This window comes from Seriola lalandi, unplaced genomic scaffold (genome assembly GCF_002814215.2).
Source record: "Seriola lalandi dorsalis isolate HSWRI2012SDOR001 ecotype SW California unplaced genomic scaffold, Sedor1 jcf7180002054958, whole genome shotgun sequence".
In the NCBI taxonomy this organism is placed as follows: Eukaryota; Metazoa; Chordata; class Actinopteri; order Carangiformes; family Carangidae; genus Seriola; species Seriola lalandi.
Genome location: NW_019525509.1, coordinates 556,284 through 573,232, shown reverse-complemented (window position 1 = coordinate 573,232; position 16,949 = coordinate 556,284). Strand labels below are relative to the sequence as shown.

At 42.3% G+C, this 16,949-nt stretch overlaps 1 protein-coding gene across 5 annotated transcripts in view; it reads right to left on the bottom strand.

Annotated features, from left to right (window-relative positions):
• Window positions 1-2,586: 2,586 nt before the first annotated feature.
• Window positions 2,587-16,949, bottom strand: part of LOC111645829 (neuronal-specific septin-3-like) — a 73,513-nt gene continuing 59,150 nt past the window's right edge. For all 5 annotated transcript variants that reach the window (XM_023395140.2, XM_087170747.1, XM_023395142.2 and 2 more), the window contains 9 exons: window positions 12,551-12,760; window positions 9,566-9,694; window positions 9,014-9,095; window positions 8,563-8,700; window positions 6,589-6,706; window positions 5,958-6,053; window positions 5,674-5,770; window positions 4,575-4,626; window positions 2,587-4,078 (listed from right to left, as the gene is read on the bottom strand). In XM_023395140.2, the coding sequence (XP_023250908.1) occupies window positions 3,937-4,078; window positions 4,575-4,626; window positions 5,674-5,770; window positions 5,958-6,053; window positions 6,589-6,706; window positions 8,563-8,700; window positions 9,014-9,095; window positions 9,566-9,694; window positions 12,551-12,760 (1,064 nt within the window). In that variant the 3' untranslated portion in view covers window positions 2,587-3,936. The remainder of the gene's footprint in view (window positions 4,079-4,574; window positions 4,627-5,673; window positions 5,771-5,957; window positions 6,054-6,588; window positions 6,707-8,562; window positions 8,701-9,013; window positions 9,096-9,565; window positions 9,695-12,550; window positions 12,761-16,949) is intronic.

Genomic DNA, 16,949 nt, shown 5'->3' with positions numbered 1-16,949 from the left:
ATCCATGATTTTTGTTTTTCGAATCGTCACCCACACGGTTTTGGGAATTTTTGTCTTTCAAAGCCGCATCACATCATTGTGAGCAAACGCGTTTCCTCCCTGTCTGTTCAGTCAGCTAATTGAATTTGCAGCTGACTTTTAATTAACAGCAGGTCTGATTTGCATAAAGTCAGATCATTTGCATGTGGTCGGCAGCCCCTCCCCCCTACATGTCTGAGTGCCTGGCACAGAGCCAAGAGCATGGGTGCAAAACTGACATTGGAGAGAGGAATACGTAAGGAGGGAGGAAGGACCGGATAGAGGAGGAGAAGGTGAGGTGTCTGCCAACAAAGGAGAGGAGAAACAGCAGATGGGGGAAGGAGAAGACAAATGGGGGCAAACAACAACTCATGCCACGAGATGGCACATACGCAGTTACACAAAAAAACAAATGTGTGCACAACATGGTCACTCACCCACACAGCGTCACACTGGCACAAATATCTCCACAGATTTTGCAATCAAGTTAGCTAATTATTAAATCAAAGGGAAAAAGCAACACAGCGCATGCTAAATAGTTATACTCATCTAACAAACAGGTGTTAATTGGTGGCACATTGGCTATATGCAGATGAGCCGGTGGATTTGATAACAAGATCCGACAATGAGGTGGAACTCATTGCATTTGTCGACCAACACCAACACTAGTTTAATACAGAGGGACTTATGTGGAGCACATGCACTGATGTAAGTGTCTGGCAAAAAGTTAGCATATAAAAGCGGAAAAAACAAAACTCAGCTTCTAGTTAAAGGTTAGATATATGACAATGACAACTCCAAGCAACCCCCTCCCCCCAAAACACTGACACCCTACTGTAACCAGCTCTTGCATATTCATGCAGTAACACATTAACCAGGATGTGCATTCGTCAAAACGCCTCCTGTCCAGAGAGCTCGCTCTGCTCCGATACGTCCCATCCATCACTCTGTGCCAGGTCTGACCAATGACCATGCCCAAAGCTATTAATGCCCATCCCATAATGCTTAGTCGATTGCTCCGTCTGTTTACAGTGTGCATTAAAACAGCTGGCACAGTGCAAACTTGGCACATGTGCACGAGTTCATATACTCAGTGTCATGGCATTATCGCCACATTCTGCAAAACATAAACATCCAAATTACAACTACAACTCTGCATGTGCACAAAGCCTGTAAACAGACACAGTGCTAACCAACACAGGTTCTCTCTCTCTCTCTCTCTCTTAGTCGCCGGACTTCATTAGTATCCAGAAAGAGCACAACTCATTAATGAATGTCATTAAGGCAGGCAGTGAAGTGCTGGGTGGCTGCCAACAGGACGACTGCTGGGTGGCGTGCAGGGAGTGGACGAGCCGCGGCCAGCACGAGTAGAGATGCAGCTGCTTCGGTCTCGGTTGTTCTCGGGGGAGGAGCAGGGAGCTGGAGAAAAGGACTATGAGAACGTGGGGGGTCTCAACTCTTAAGAGTTGAGGCAACGGGTGTGCTAGAGGGCCAGGGCCACGGGTGTTACACAGGCGTGTGCCATCTGAATACTGCGGAAGACTGGGCATGGCAGGCGCCATTTTGAGGAGCGGTGCAGAGAGGCACCATTTTGAAGTGCTCTGCATGGGGATAACTGGCAATTCTATTTATAAAAATAAAAAGAAAAAAAGAACCAAACCCTCTCACATTACACAAACTTATATGCCATAGTTACATGTTGACGCTTGAAAGGGTCACATGACCACATCTACTCAATAGTAGCCATGTATATTTCAAGTCATCTCAAATGGACTGAAGCATTTTGTCTTGTTTCTAAGCTTGAGTTGTTCAACTATTGAACTACTTTAAGCTTTCAAACATTAAATCCAATAACAGCGATTTCACATTTGTTAACCATTCCTGGCAGACTGCAGTGGCAACTACCTGGAGGGGTGTTTTGTCACAGAAATGTGTGATCATCCAAAATGTCAATTTCCTATAAACTAAAAAAAAAAAACCCAACTTTGATCAAATATGAAGTGCTTTAAACAAAATCAAGAAAATAAAAATTGTAGCCATTTTTACTCGACATCGTGTTTTTGGCTCCGTCTACATTCTGCTGCTGCTCTAGTACCTATGTACCTCGGGACGCTGACGTCTGCACATCCTCTCACTGATCCGAGGCCTTGACTGGAGCTCAGGACTCGTCTTCTCCCACCTCTCTTACTGAGGAAGAAAACATGCACTCATGCATTTAAGTGATTAGTGCTAATCAGCCATTGACTGACCTATAAGGCAGCCATATTGATTTCAGAGGCTAATCAAGGAAAAGCTTAATGACACGGCAATTAAAGTGCTCCACTATGTGAATTACACCTGCGATTAAAAGCTATGAGGAGCTAGTGTAGTAAAAATGATTTAAAGTATGTTTATGGTCAGAGGATATGAGCTGATGAATTTAAACAGTTTGGTTTGTTCATCTTTTCTTGCATCGTTTCTCTGCAGAGTGGGTCTGCAAAATGTGTTAATGGGAGGAAAAAAACGTTCATACAGTAGTTTTAAAGGAAAATATTCAGCAATGCAGAAAATGGCATAAAAAACAGAAAGTTAATATTTACAACTTTAATCTTTATTTCTTTAAAATAAGATAAAGGAAAATTTGTTATTATCAATAATACAAGTACAAAAAAATGTATCAGAACACAGAGGAATATACAGGACAGAGCATGACAGTGACAGTTAAGGGAATTATATATTGTTCAAACAGACAAAGACCTTGATATATTATGGAAAATAGAAAAAGTGGGTCGGTCAGTGGAAGAATAGATTTTTTTTCCTGAATAGGGAAGGGACAACGACTGAAAAATGTATACTGTAAATGTAGTTAACTTGGCACCAACAAACCTGCTCTCTTTCCAGTTTCAGCCAACATACGAGCAAACGTTCTCCAATAAATAAGGCACTATGACGGGCCCACCAGCAGGAAAAGTATGCGTTCGTTTGTGTGAATAATCTGAATAAGTGGACCGCGTCTGATGGCATATGTTCACATTTTATTTCGTGCATAAATACTTATTCATCTTAGATCACTCTTAAGATATTTCTATTAATAAACAATGACATTTATTACTGGGAATTTAAAAAGGATGTCAAGGCCCTGACATCCATATTTAACATTACACAAACATAGAACAGTTAAAGCAAAACACAGCTTGTGACAAAAAAGATAAACTCAAACATATGATGTGCTATTTGATAACCTTTTTTTTTTGTTTAACTACCGGGCGAGAGCTGAATGACTGTATGTGGGTCACATGTTGGCAAAGTGCTGCCCGGCCCCTCCCCAACATGCTGTCACTCACAGATCATGTAGTGATCAAGTGCATCGAAGAATATGACAACTTCGCACACACGCTTTGATACAGCTGTGTGCATAAAGAGAGAAAACTCTGCTTCTGTTACGGCATGAATTCTTATAAACACTGCTAAAAAATATCAAACTTGGAAAAAAAAAGTAAAAGTTGACAAGATTAACATGTTACTGTTTAAGGCAATTCTGACTGAAACATGTTGGGTGTCAGTCTGTTCCGTTTGGCGGATGCTGAAATTTTGGCACCACACGTAAAAACCAGAGGTTAACTGTAAGATCTGGAAGCAGGTAAAAATCAAGCTGCAGCACATTACGAAGAAGCAAACGTCTCTTCACTCTCTTTGTCAGCATTAGTGAGAGGATAGTGTTTGTTAACGAGGCAATAAATTGACATGAACTGTCCATTAAGCCGCCAAAAAATATTGAAAATAAAGTCTCTGGCAGGCCTTTTTAAGTTTCTATCCCACCTGTGAGATGGGGGCTGGAGTGGAGGGCTGGAGTGGTGGGAAGGCTGTCAATGAAGGTCAAAGTCTCATAGCAAATGAATTACACCCAGCTGAGGTCAACTGCGGCAGGGCAGGCGGCGTCTACATCTCGTGGGCGGTGAGATGATGTTCTGGGATACCATTGGCATGAGCCACCACCGTGTTATTCTCGTTGAGGCGCCTCACGCGGTACATTTCATAGTGGATGCTGCTGGTGATGTCCTTAATGTTCTGCATATGGGTCCTGTAAGAAACATACATATACAGATGCATAAGGAACCAGTAGATGTGTGACAAACGCTCACATTTTACAATCATATTGAATACACCCCTTCACTCAGAAATGTGGTTCTTATTGTCACTTGGATGTTTGAGCTTCACTGTGCAGAATGATGTATGAGCAGAGTTTGACAACAGGAAGAATGTTTTCACGTTTGTCTGTTTAAGGAGGAAACCCTTAAATCAAGTTTAGCGCGAGCAGCGTGAGCAGCAGGATTATGCAACTTGCAGAAGCGCGATGTGGAAAGCTGGAAACTTCCAGTGCAAATGGACTGAGAATGAACTTTACAGTGAGGTAGGAAAGATCTCGTCTCCAGCAGTTAAATTTTGACACAAAAAAGATGTTTTGTGTCTCAATTTGATATTATGTCATAAACCATGCCTACAGGGGATCTTTAAACAGTCACTGACAGTGACATAAGGCTGTATTAACACATATTGATATGCAGAAATTCACTCACCTGATGAGGAGATCCCTTAAATAGGCAAACTCACAGTGGGCTATGTTCTCAACTAATAGAGAGAGAGAGGGGGGAGTTAAAACAAAGGACCAAAACAACAGACAGTATGACAGCTGTGAGCTTTGTGACTGGTTGCTGTTGAGATCCCTGAACAGTCCACTAGGTGTAGTCAGTGATCTCAGTGTGTTTACCCTGCAGACACAGAGATGCTGTATGTCCTGTCAGCACTCAGATGCCGTCGACTGCCGCATTTCTCTATTGCTAACTTCATCCACTTAGAGTCACTCTGAGGGGATAACACTAACTACTCAAAAAAATCCTGCCAGACACGTGTTTGTGTGTGTCTGCACAGCGCACTCTGCAGGAAATGAAACTTCCTTTATGAGACACTTGATAAGAGGGGTGGTGCCGCCTGTCTAGAGTGGATAACATAATTAAACACTGAAAGATGAATCCTGCAGCACCACTGGCCAACTGATAAACTGAGAAAGTATAACTCTTAAAATTAAAAAAAAAAAAAAAAGCCAAACAAAACTGACAAACTACTATTTGTCTATGTTCATATTATTTAACTATCACACTACACCCACGATAAAGTCTCTCCTCCAAAATATCTTATTTTCTACATCAGTATCTACCATGTATCTCTTTGTGAAACATGGCTGAGGATGCATGGGGCACCAAATAAACAAATCAGGCCTCTTCAGACTGTGTGTGCTGTAGGCCTGAACCAGCTGCACGGCACATGACACCAGTCTGAACACTGAATGAAGCATTGTTTTATTGACTGACTGACTTAGTGAGGGCTTCGTCTATCTGTTGCCTTCTCAACAAAAAACACTTCCTGTTGTGTTCCTACTACAATCAAGACACCAGAGACGTGAGGTGCATGTCAAACTACTGAAGAACTGACCACAAACCAATCACTCTCAACCTTGTACATTTAGAAGTGTGTTTCATTATCATGACACTTCCAGCCTAATTAAATGCAAACTGACAGATTCTGTCCTGAAACTGTATCTCAAAACAAATTTAAACAGAAGAACAAACCAGGGGAAACAGGACTGAAAGGGGAGGAAAGAAGGGGAGAGAGCTGTACCTTCAATGGTTCCCCACTTGGTCTTCCTACCCAGCAGCCTCCTGCCATTGACCTGGTACTCCTGGTCACTGCCCACCACAGCAAATGGGATCATTTCCTGCTCCATTTAAAGGTCAACAGACAATGGAGTCAGATATCAGTCAAGTCAAGTATGTATAAAAATGGGACTGAGTGGATTTAGGGTGACAGTGCTCTGTAGACAGGCATAAATAAGAATGACTGGGTCACAATTCCTGCCATAGAGGCTATACATCTGTTACAGTCCTTTGAAATGGTCTCCTCACCCTGATCTTCTCATTGATCATTCTGTCCTCTGCATCCTCGTCAAATTCCTTCTGAGGGTAAACGTCAATCCCGTTGGCTCGCAACTCTTCCCTGATCTGGTGAGAGCATGTTCAAACGTACACAGAGAATAAACCTTTAGTTTTGAAAGGATACAAAGTAAGACCTTTAATTGCAGGAGTAATTAGACAGTCGTGCTTGATGCAGTCTCAAGAGAAATCAAACAAATGTATCTAAAGCTGCACAATGTACAGATTAATGTTGTATTAACACTAATCTACCTACTTATCTAGTCCAAAAGTTTGGGCATAGTCATTAATCACTGTCTGTATACAAACAAAGCAGGAAACCTCACAAGAGATGCCTGGTGCATAAACCTGTGCACGCACCAAGTCTACCATGCACACGCACACACATACATACATACACACACACACCAAGGGGAGTTTAGCCACCTCACTGCTAATGAGAGGAGGAGAAATCCTGAGATCCTTTAAGACGATGCCAGTAAAAACATACAAATGAAAGACTGGAATGTACATGTGGATTTAATGGAGGTAGAAAGTCGAGAAAAACTGAGATAAAAGTCTATTAAAAAATAAAGAAAAAAAACAAAGGGTTGACAGATATTACCTTCTTTTTGAAGAAGTCCCTCTCCTCCAGGGTGAGTGTATCTGCCTTGGCAATGACCGGGACAATGTTGACCACTTTACTGAGACGTCTCATGAATTCTACATCAAGAGGCCGCAGACTGAGAGAGATTGGGAAAACGGACATTAGAAGTAGAAACCTGAATGTGAAATTGTAACACCAAACTCTTCCACCAGAGGGCAGATGTTCCTAACAATTTTCCCAGATGGAAGAACTACTGCAACATATTTACAGTTCCAACTGTTCACCTTCCATCCATGACCTAATCGCACTATAAAGTGTTTGTGAGCAGCTACTTGACGAGACTGAAAGGACTTGTGATCGGTTTGAGGAGCGCAGGACTTTCCTGCAGTTTACTGAGAGCATCTGCATGTGGTTAGAGCAGCATATTCTGGCCTGGCTCACAACAACACTTCGAAAAAGACTGGTCATTATCAACAACTTGTGCACTGCATGTAAGAGCAGACTCAAAAAGACAAAAGTGCTAAATTGATTGCACGCACCCAGACACCCACACAGACTCACTGTCTTTCTCGTCCTTCCTGCCTCTGTCCCATTAGTCCTTTTAAAGGCAAACCCTGAGCAGCTGCTGGCCACACCATGTGACATCTGCAGTGTTGGATCAACATGAAACAGTGCTGATGGGGCACAGAGACAGGGGGCCATTTCACACCGGCCCCCTGCCTGAGTAAAGACAGGCCATGACACAAAAATTAATAGAGGTGCAGCACTTGAACGGCGCTCTGTGATCAACTGTGGGTCTTTGTGTGTGTGTGTGTGTGTGCGCTCGAACAAGGCTGACAGTCCACAGCTGCTTTCAACATTTTCCCAAGACCCGCTGCTGCACTCGACTGGAGTTACACAAATGCAAAAGCTATAAAATGCACGGTGAATCTATCAATTGATGGACACATAAGACTGTGTGTACCCCTCCCCCTGATTTCTTCTGCTAGTATACCCCAACCCCCTGAGCTCCAAACAGTGAGGGGCTGAACCAGCAGAGTGTAGAGAGGGAGGGCAGTTTATGCAGTTCAATCAGAGACAGATGTGTGTGTCTGTAAGAGATCCAGGGAGAGAAACTTGGGACACTGTGCTGCTTCAGGGCCTGGCGAGAGCAGCCCATCTTTCCAGTGTGTGTGTGTGTGTGTGTGTGTGTGTGTGTGTGTGTGTGTGTGTGTGTGTGTGTGTGTGTGTGCACACACTGATGTTCTGGGATATGTTGCATCTTGCTGAGCAGAAATGTGTGGGGACGTGTGTGTTCAATATGAGGGATAAGAAAGCAGAGACACTGCTTCACAGTGAAAAGCTTCAGAATAAACAAAGGAAATCTGTATCAATGTATGATCTGTTTGCACATGCCCAACACACTGTTGGTAACAATAGAAGCTGTTCAAGTTCCAGTTGATGTAATTCTGTTGTACTGTCATATAAGTGAAAGTAAGGTCACGCCAACCCTGGTTATTTAATGACTTTTTATTTAATGAAAAAAAGTTACTGTTTGGAAATACACTTACTCTGGCCGAGCATTAGATGAAAGGACTGATACACAGGTCTGTATGCTAGACATGAATCTACCACCAGCAACTGGCTAACCTAGCTTAGCACAAAGACTGGAAACGGGGGAAAAACAGTTGGCCTTAATCTCTTGTTTCCTGCACATAACTTAAAAAATAGAAAACTGTCATGTTTTAAACTTCTTTTTTTTTACAAATTAAACCAACCTTTAACCTTTAGAGTTGTTTCCAGTCTTTATGCCAAATTTTGTGTTCTTTCTCATCCAAGAGCAACAGAGGGCAGCACCAATATCCTTTTAGTGTTGTTGTGTTGGGGGGGCTGACAAATAAGTAGGGATTAATATTCAGGCTGTCTATCTCTATGTGCGTTTTCTTTTTTCAACTTAAGTGCACTTGTTTGTGTTGTGTTTCTATATTTAACCATGTTTGTACGGGTTCTTACCAGTGTCCGGTTGGGGGGATGAAATATATGCAGCAGTGAACTCTGGAGTCTGGGATCCTTTTCTTCCTGTTGATGTTGATCTCCTCCTGCAGGTACGCCTCATACTGGTCGTTAATGAACTTCATGATGGGCTGCCAGCTGGACCACAGCGGGGATTGATTGAGGGAATGATGAGGGAGGAGGGGATAGGAAGAGATGGAGATAAAAGAGGAAAGGCCGAGGTAACATCGAGGTAGAAAAGGAAGACGAGGGGTAGATGGGTAGAAGGAGGAAGAGGGAGGGGCTCAGAGTGAGACAAACAGAGAGAGGAGGAAGATAAGGATATAAAGCCACATAGCACGAAGAGGAAAAGTAAGACAACAGGAACAGTAAGGAGAAAGGGAGGGGCTTCTGGTTAAACATAATTCATATCTCACAGTTCATATCGTTAATGCAGTGATGGTAAACATACCAGTTCTCATTGTTGATCTGGTCTCCAAAGCCTGGTGTGTCAATGACTGTCAGCTTCATTCTCACTCCCTTCTCCTCAATGTCTGCACAGACAAAAACACATCCGAGGTCAGTCAGTGCCAGCCCACTGTACACCATCACACTAAAAACAACCTGTGCACTTTCTATACAACTACTGTTCCAGGTGTTATAGATGTAAATTTATTCAGAAACTGATTCGGGGAGGATTATTTGTGGTAAAAGGACAAAAGAGCTGCCAACTTTAAAACTGTTTGTTTTGTAAGGTTATGAATACATTCCACGATAGTTTGAGCACTAATGGCAGTCTGCAATTAAAGAAAATTAGATTCAAAGAAGGGGAGGAAGAAAAGTAGAGTGAAAGAATAATAAGATGAATGTTTGGAATGACTAGACGAGCACTTTACTACGGCTGACGGATGATACCGTCTGTGACAGAGGGAGGGTGTATTTTGGCTGGCAGACCTACAGACATAGACAAACAGAGGAAAAGAATGGACAGAGAGAAGAACCGAGTGGATCAAAGGAGCCATACCATGACTGATAGACTTGATTTCAATCGTTTTGGGAATCTTCTCCTGGGCTGTAGCCAGCACTGACTTACGGCTGACTTTAGACTTGAACAGTGTGTTCATCAGAGTAGACTTTCCAAGGCCACTCTGTCCTGTAAGCAAAAACCATCAGAGAGGCAGAGAGTGAGACAAACACACACACACACACACACACACACCTTAATATAAAAAAACACTGTCATAATAAACCCAAACATGATTCAGTGATTATTTTCCTCTACAGTTTAAAACTCAGGATGACTCCACACTGAAGCAGTGACAAGCTGCAGGCGTCTGTCTGCACAAACTCTGCCAGCAAATCCATCAATATGCATGAGCACAACCCAAACACACCATCAAAAAGACAGACTGGAGCCAAGGTAAACCTTTTTTTTTTTATGTGCACTGAGTGACCAGACATATAGGAAATCTTGAGTGTTGTGATGCAATTCAATTCAATACAAGACTCCTGTAGTAATGCCACCTTCAAGAAACTTGGAGTTTAATATTTTGGGTGACACATTTGGGTGATGTCACAGATAATATACAATATTAATACTAACTTTGTTTATATAGCTCTTTTCTAAACAGTTAGAAACTGTTAAACAGTAAAACAAAGAGTAAGAATCTTGAAATCAATAGATTACAAGAAGAATTTGAAAATATAACACACAATACAACGGTAAAACAATGAACACACACAAAAATAAAACCAAAGAAGGATAAAAACATGAAATACAATTAAATATGCAACATGACAAAGAATGGATTTTATTCAGGTAATATTTCAAATCTCTAAATATGAGCTCTTCTTTTAATTATAATCATTTGCAGATAGTTTTCAACTAGATGGTCACATGAATGGTTGCTGTTCAGAGTAATAATGCTGTCCATCTGGATAAGACAGCCCGAGGGTATCTTTATGGTAGAAGCTGGCTGTCCAAATGTCTGTATGGATGGGACAACCACTTGCCTCTGCATGCGATCACCAATCACAGGTTAATGAAGAGGAGCTTGGCGGGTACCACTGGGCAGCGGACATTCACAGTTCGGCTTCAGGTTAAATCAACAGCGAGAACTTCACCCGCTCCAACACAGTCGCATTCACATTGCAGTCGGCAGCGAGTTAATGCATCAAATACTGAGAGACGACAGCTGCAGATTTTATTGGATGAAATTCATCACCACATGCCAAATTTGGACTGTATCTACTGTAAAGCTTTAGCAGTACTCTACAGTGTCCACTCTTTCTGTAACAGCTGTATTTCCCAAAGCGTCTTGGTCCAACATTCTTTCACTAACTACCATCACAACGGTGATGTGGTGCCAAAATCCCACGCTTGCCTCCTGCATGTGGTCATAGGGCAGATTTTGTTTAAAACTGTGACAAGACTAAATTAACAGCAAAGAAAAACTGTGACGAAATATCTTCATAATATCATTGATGAAAAAGATCAAAAATCCATTGATCAATAAAACATTTTTTCAGTTCATCCATGTCTTTTTAAGTATACACAGGCTGCATTTTCCACTCTCCCTCCTATGGCACCAAATTCTGTCCAACTAGAATTATATATTTGTATGCCTCCAGCAACCAGTCAAGTTGCAGGTAATACTGTCTCTATCTCCACTTCTGTTCCTGAGTTACAGCATTGAATACTGACCAGAAGTATTTCTGCAGAGCACTATGATGTCAGTGAAGTTGACCTTTGAGTATTTGGATATTAAAATCACAGGGGCTTCAACAGGGACTCCAGGGACTCCTACCTGCTCTGTTGCTTTGTGATCATACGCCTACACCATTTAAAATCATACAAATTAAATATCTGAAGCATACTCTTAACCATAAAGATACCAACCCATTCATTCAATTTTAAAAAGCATAATTCCTGGCTGCACTCCTCTCCGTTTTTAAGTGATGGAATATAATTGCACCTGAATGCAAAAACCACATGGAGACTGAGTGTGTTCAGTTTTGTTTACCACTGCCTCCACAACTTTGCACAACTCAGTCTCAACCCCTAAGGCTGCTTCTTAAGGGAGCCTTTTTATTTGAGGATGAAACACAGACCAACCGGCGCAACATCACCCAGAGGAGACATGCAGCAGGGAGGTGGCATGGGTTTTATGGTGGCCCGTCTACTCTAGAGGTGTGCGTTTGTGTGTAATTAGCTCCCGTTTTAAAAAGGTGTGTGATCACCGTGATGAGGGCTCAATGAGAAAGAGTTTTAAGTCCTGCTGTGTTTGGCTGCTTATTAAAATACATTTGAGGCCTCAGTTTTCTAACAAAACTTAATTAGAGAGAAAACAGTATCATAGCTGAATGACAGGACACGGTTTAACAGTTGGCTGAGGTCGTTTTGAGATAAACACACAAGATAACAGGTGGATACTTGATGTGAAATGTAGCCTACACTTGATGACAAGGCTCAGAATGAGAAAGTGAATTGTTGATTAAAAATTCCCCCTTTTCAGTGTACAGCCAATTATTACATCTGCAGCCCAGTAATGTCAGGTTTTGAGTACATCCTTGAAACAGCTTTTAAGTCATATTTTATTAGTCATCACGGAAACATTCATCCTCACTATTTGAGAAATCCTAGAAATTTAGGAGCAGTAACCATCCACAACCCAGCAACAAGGGACCAACTCCAGCCCTGAGGCAGGTGCTTTAGCCAGAGGCAATGACAGGAATGTTTCTGATACATGCATGTCTCTAGTGTGTGTGAGGGGTCAAGATATTTTCTCTGTCTGAAGTCTTTGTCATACCCATGAGAACATGTAAAACCCCAATTAGAAACCTGGTTTCATGGTCAAGAAATCAGCAATCTCCAGGAGAAATCTATCTGGGGAAATAAGGTTTCCCCAAAATACATGTATGCAATTGAAGTTTCTCGTTTTCATCAGCCTACTGAAGAAAGCCAATTGTAACCTGGTTACTTTTGCGAGTGTGCACATGCTCTGCTTACCCACAACCATAATGTTGAGCTCAAAACCCTGCTTCATGGCCTTCCTCCTCATCTGCTCCAGAATGGCGTCGATACCCACGTAACTGAAGTCCACCGCGGGGCCACCGGCCTTCTCCCCATACAGGCCACCCACTGCTGGGGACATCATAGCATCGGGCACCACCGCCTCAGACATGGCACTGTCGCTGTAGCTGGAGATCACTTCTGGCCCTGATTTGATAAGACAGAGAAGAAGGTTAGAGGAGAGCTGCTGAGGTGCACCATGGAGGGATTAAGCGTATGGCGAGAATGGGGGTGGAAGAGTAGTGACAGATATATGTCCGATTAGCAATGGCGAGAACGTGAAAAACAAGTAGTTTAGGTAAGATGAGGAAGCAGAAGAGAGAGGTGCTTAGCTGAGTACGGTACTGGAAAACATCTGCACAGCAAGAACTCCAAGAATCTGAGTTTCTAAGAACTCATCACTCAATCAAGTTACTGTAAACCGTCAAGCTGCTTATAAACGTATTAAAAACTACGTCATGATCCATGAAATTCACCATGTACACAATAAATAAATAAATAAATAAATAAATAAATAAATAAATAAATACTCTTGGGAAACTGCTGTTCTTCATTGCTTTGGATGAACCTGCTGGAGGAGGATGGGTACTGATAAACGTGTTTAGTTGTTTTAGCCTGTTTTCTAATCAAACACCATAGACACCTTGTAAAAAACACCCTTGGACTTTCAAACAGAGGTGGTGGCTGGTCTCACGCCAGCAGAGACTCTTGACTCAACAGAAAACCCTTAGGAAATACACTCTGTAGTATTACAGTACTTTGCACTTGGCAGGAGGTTATCCCTGGAGTTTGTTTTGCTAATGATTAGCTTAATGTCCTTTTGTGGAATGCCTGCAGATGTGTGTCCAATCATAAGCTAAATATTCAACTTTTAATATGCTCACTAAGGTCTGTACATGCAGAAAATGGCTCCAACAATGCGTTAAGTCCGTGTAGGTGAAGAATTTACAGTGTTTATGTCTGTGTCTGTATGTCCAGTAGTTTAAGTAGCTGCCGCCCCTCACAAGGCCTCCCTTTCCCTCGCTGTCCTCGGCGCAGTGGTACTGTCCTGTTACTGCGAGAGTGGAAAAGAGAGAGAAGGCTAATTCTGAAACCTGATACACTCACCCTGCTAGCCTGGCTCACACACACACACACACACACACACACACACACACACACACACACACAAAACGCATATAGAGTACACACATGAGTTTGTGCATTTAAACACAGAGGTCGTTGTGGCCTCATACACACTCTGCCTTTCCCCCTTTTGATCACATAGCTGACCTAGCTGGCACACACAAACGTGAACGAGCGCATATACCGTCAGCCCACACCGGCTGCCAAGAATTCAACAGCCATTGGATTCCAGCTCAGCCACAAATCTTACTCCACAACACTTGTCCTGCCACACGGAGAAGGAGTCCAAATTATTTGCTAGTTTCCCTTGTAATTCCCCTCGTATGAGGAATTAAATCAGCAGGGAATGGCACCACTGCTGGTGGGAGCTCCACATTCGTCAAACTGGCACTGCATTGATTAATGGATGAGAGTCAGTGAAGAATAACACTCCAGTGGAAACTCAACACTAGTTCATATTCACCATTGAGTCTTTTATAATGTGCTCCATTGTGTGTGTGTGTGTGTGTGTGTGTGTGTCATACAGACCCACCTATGGAAGCAGCTCTCCTGGCCTCCTTCACCACTTCCCCATCCTGTTCCAGCAGTCAGTCAGCAACTTACTGCAACTCACTGCCCTCCACCTCTCCTCTGCACCTCCCGCATTCCCATACCTCAGCTAGTGTCTTTTTCTCTCAACCTCACCCTTTCCTCCCCTCCACATAGTGATTCCCTCCCCTCATCAGTTTCCCCTCTACACTTCATCTCGCAGTTTTCCCATTGTATCTCCTGTTCAACTCCCCATTATCTTTTCCTCCTCTCTACCGCTCTCATCTGGCTTTTATCTGGAATATTATATTGGTTGTCGCTTTTACAAAGTTCCTCCTTTTGTTACCTTTATCTCACCTCACACAACTCTTGTTCTTTTATCCTCTGGTTGCTACTGTTCATGTCAATCCTTCTCTCTCGTTGCTTAACCAGTGCTTCTGTGACGTATGAGCTGTAAACAGAGATGTTGGCCAGGGGCAAGCACACGTTGACAAGCGACTGCAACAACGGCGCTTCACCTAAGGCAGGATACCATCAAAGCTAATAGACAGTAAGTGAATAAGCTTAATGGTCAACACTTGAGATACAGTGTCAGCCTCTGTTCTCAAATATCACCCAACAGCAGCTACGCCTGCAAAACACCAAAAAAAAACCCAAAAACTAAAAACAAACAACAATCCTCTTTTAATACACTAAATAACCTGAGCAAACTGAATGTTCAAAATGTCAGACATCTTTTTAGAGCTGAAACGATTACCTTATTAATGGATTAGGTGATTGACAGAAAAATAATCAACTACTTTGATTATCTATTAATTGACAAACACTCACCTTGAACAGTAATAAATGATTAACAACATAATGAAGTGTGCTCTTGATAGTTTTTGACTCTGAGGATCTGGTCCCTCACCTCTGGTCAGTAGTTCAGTTTTATGAAAGCTTTATGTGTACAAACCGTCACAGTATCTGTATTTGATATGAGGTCTTGTCCTCAAACAAGAGTCTCATTTCCTTCTTTGAGAACAGGGTACTGAGAACAATGCTGCCCACATCTATTGTATTAACAAGCTGTCTGTTCTGTGTAACAAATAGTAAACACACACTATTCTCCTAGTGTGGCTGGAAAAATACTGAAGCAACCAAAAGACAGTGTCGTGAAGTCGTCTCCTGCATCTTAACTAGCTGGTTTCCCAGACAGAAGTGAGCAAGCTTCAGAGAATCATTAACTGTCATTCATGAATACACAACGACACCGCCCATCTGCGCAAGTCAAAGTAGTGTCAAACACTGTAAACTACTTGGCAAACACACAAAGTCCTGGACCACTACTGTGGGAAACCCAGATCTATCCCACAATGAAAATAAATCACTTTCTTTACAGGTAGTAAAGTGTTCCAGTCCTGTGTCATCAAAATAAGTAAACTACAAAGACCACAGTGTAGCGATGTTACTGCAAGAATGTCAAGCTGTGAGTGAAGCGCACCGTGTCAATTCAGTTTTGAGAGTGAATAAAACCAGACTGGTGAAGGACTCAGAAGTAGCCTATTATTGAACATCTGGATACACAGACCATTTATCAGACAGGGGTATTCAGTGCCCCCTGTTCCTCCGTGATGTCCTGCCAAACAGGTGTTTACTGACCAGTTGGAGCACGACCCTATAACTGATAAAAAAACACATGAAAAATGTCGGGCCCTGGTGGCTTACCAGCAAGTGGACATTACCCCAACCCTATCAAACACAGGCCAGTCAAAACACCAGCCTGACTCAAAAATCACAGGTTCCTGCCAGGTTAAATAGGGATATAACAAACCACCTTCAGCAGCAACACCAGGTATTTGAATATGTTTGGGGGATGCTCTCATTCAAAATGATGTGGTTTTGTTTAAACACTTTGGCAATGAGTTAAATGAGCCTCTCTCAGCTGCAAGTGAGCACTATACACAATTTCTCATGAATCAAAAACATCTACTGGCATCACCTTCAGCTCTACAAGGTTTTCCCCTGTATCAGGTCCAGTTATGGGATGGCACTGATAATATGTTTCCTTTGAGTCTGTAAGGAAGCAAAATTAATTTTAGAAATTGGAGAGCAGAGAATGACTCATTGGACTTGCTGTGATCCTGTTTTCAATTATAGGCCTTGAGGAATATTTTTTTTTTTTGCTGCTTCCAGCAGCATCAGATTACTTTTTTGTAAATACGGCCTCCAAATACCACAAAACATTTTGGAAATGAGAGCAGGGAGGAGAAAGAAGCATGAAGTCAATGTAAAAAGAAATGATGTAGTCATGAAAAGGTGGAGGAAGGCAGGAGTGAGAGATAATGGAGGGAAGCAAAAAGGAAGAGGACCATGAGGGAGTGGGAGGTAAAAAAAGATAAGGTCAAAACAAGGAAGACAGAGGAAGGAGTGTAGAATGGAGGAGGGAGGAAAAAGGAAAAAAAAAAAAAACTTTGAGGAGAGTAGAGTTTGTGATTTATTCCACTTTTGTGCCTGGGGCATTCCTCACTAACTACACACAGGCCTCCAAACAGGGATGTAAATACAGTTGCAACCAGCTAAACATGTCCCTGTCTGGTGCATGTCTTTTTTAAAAAAAGGCACAGAAAATGCCCAGAACTGTGAAGAACACTGCGACTGTGTCGTCTATGTTTAGCGGAGATGTGGTCAGAACCACCGAGCC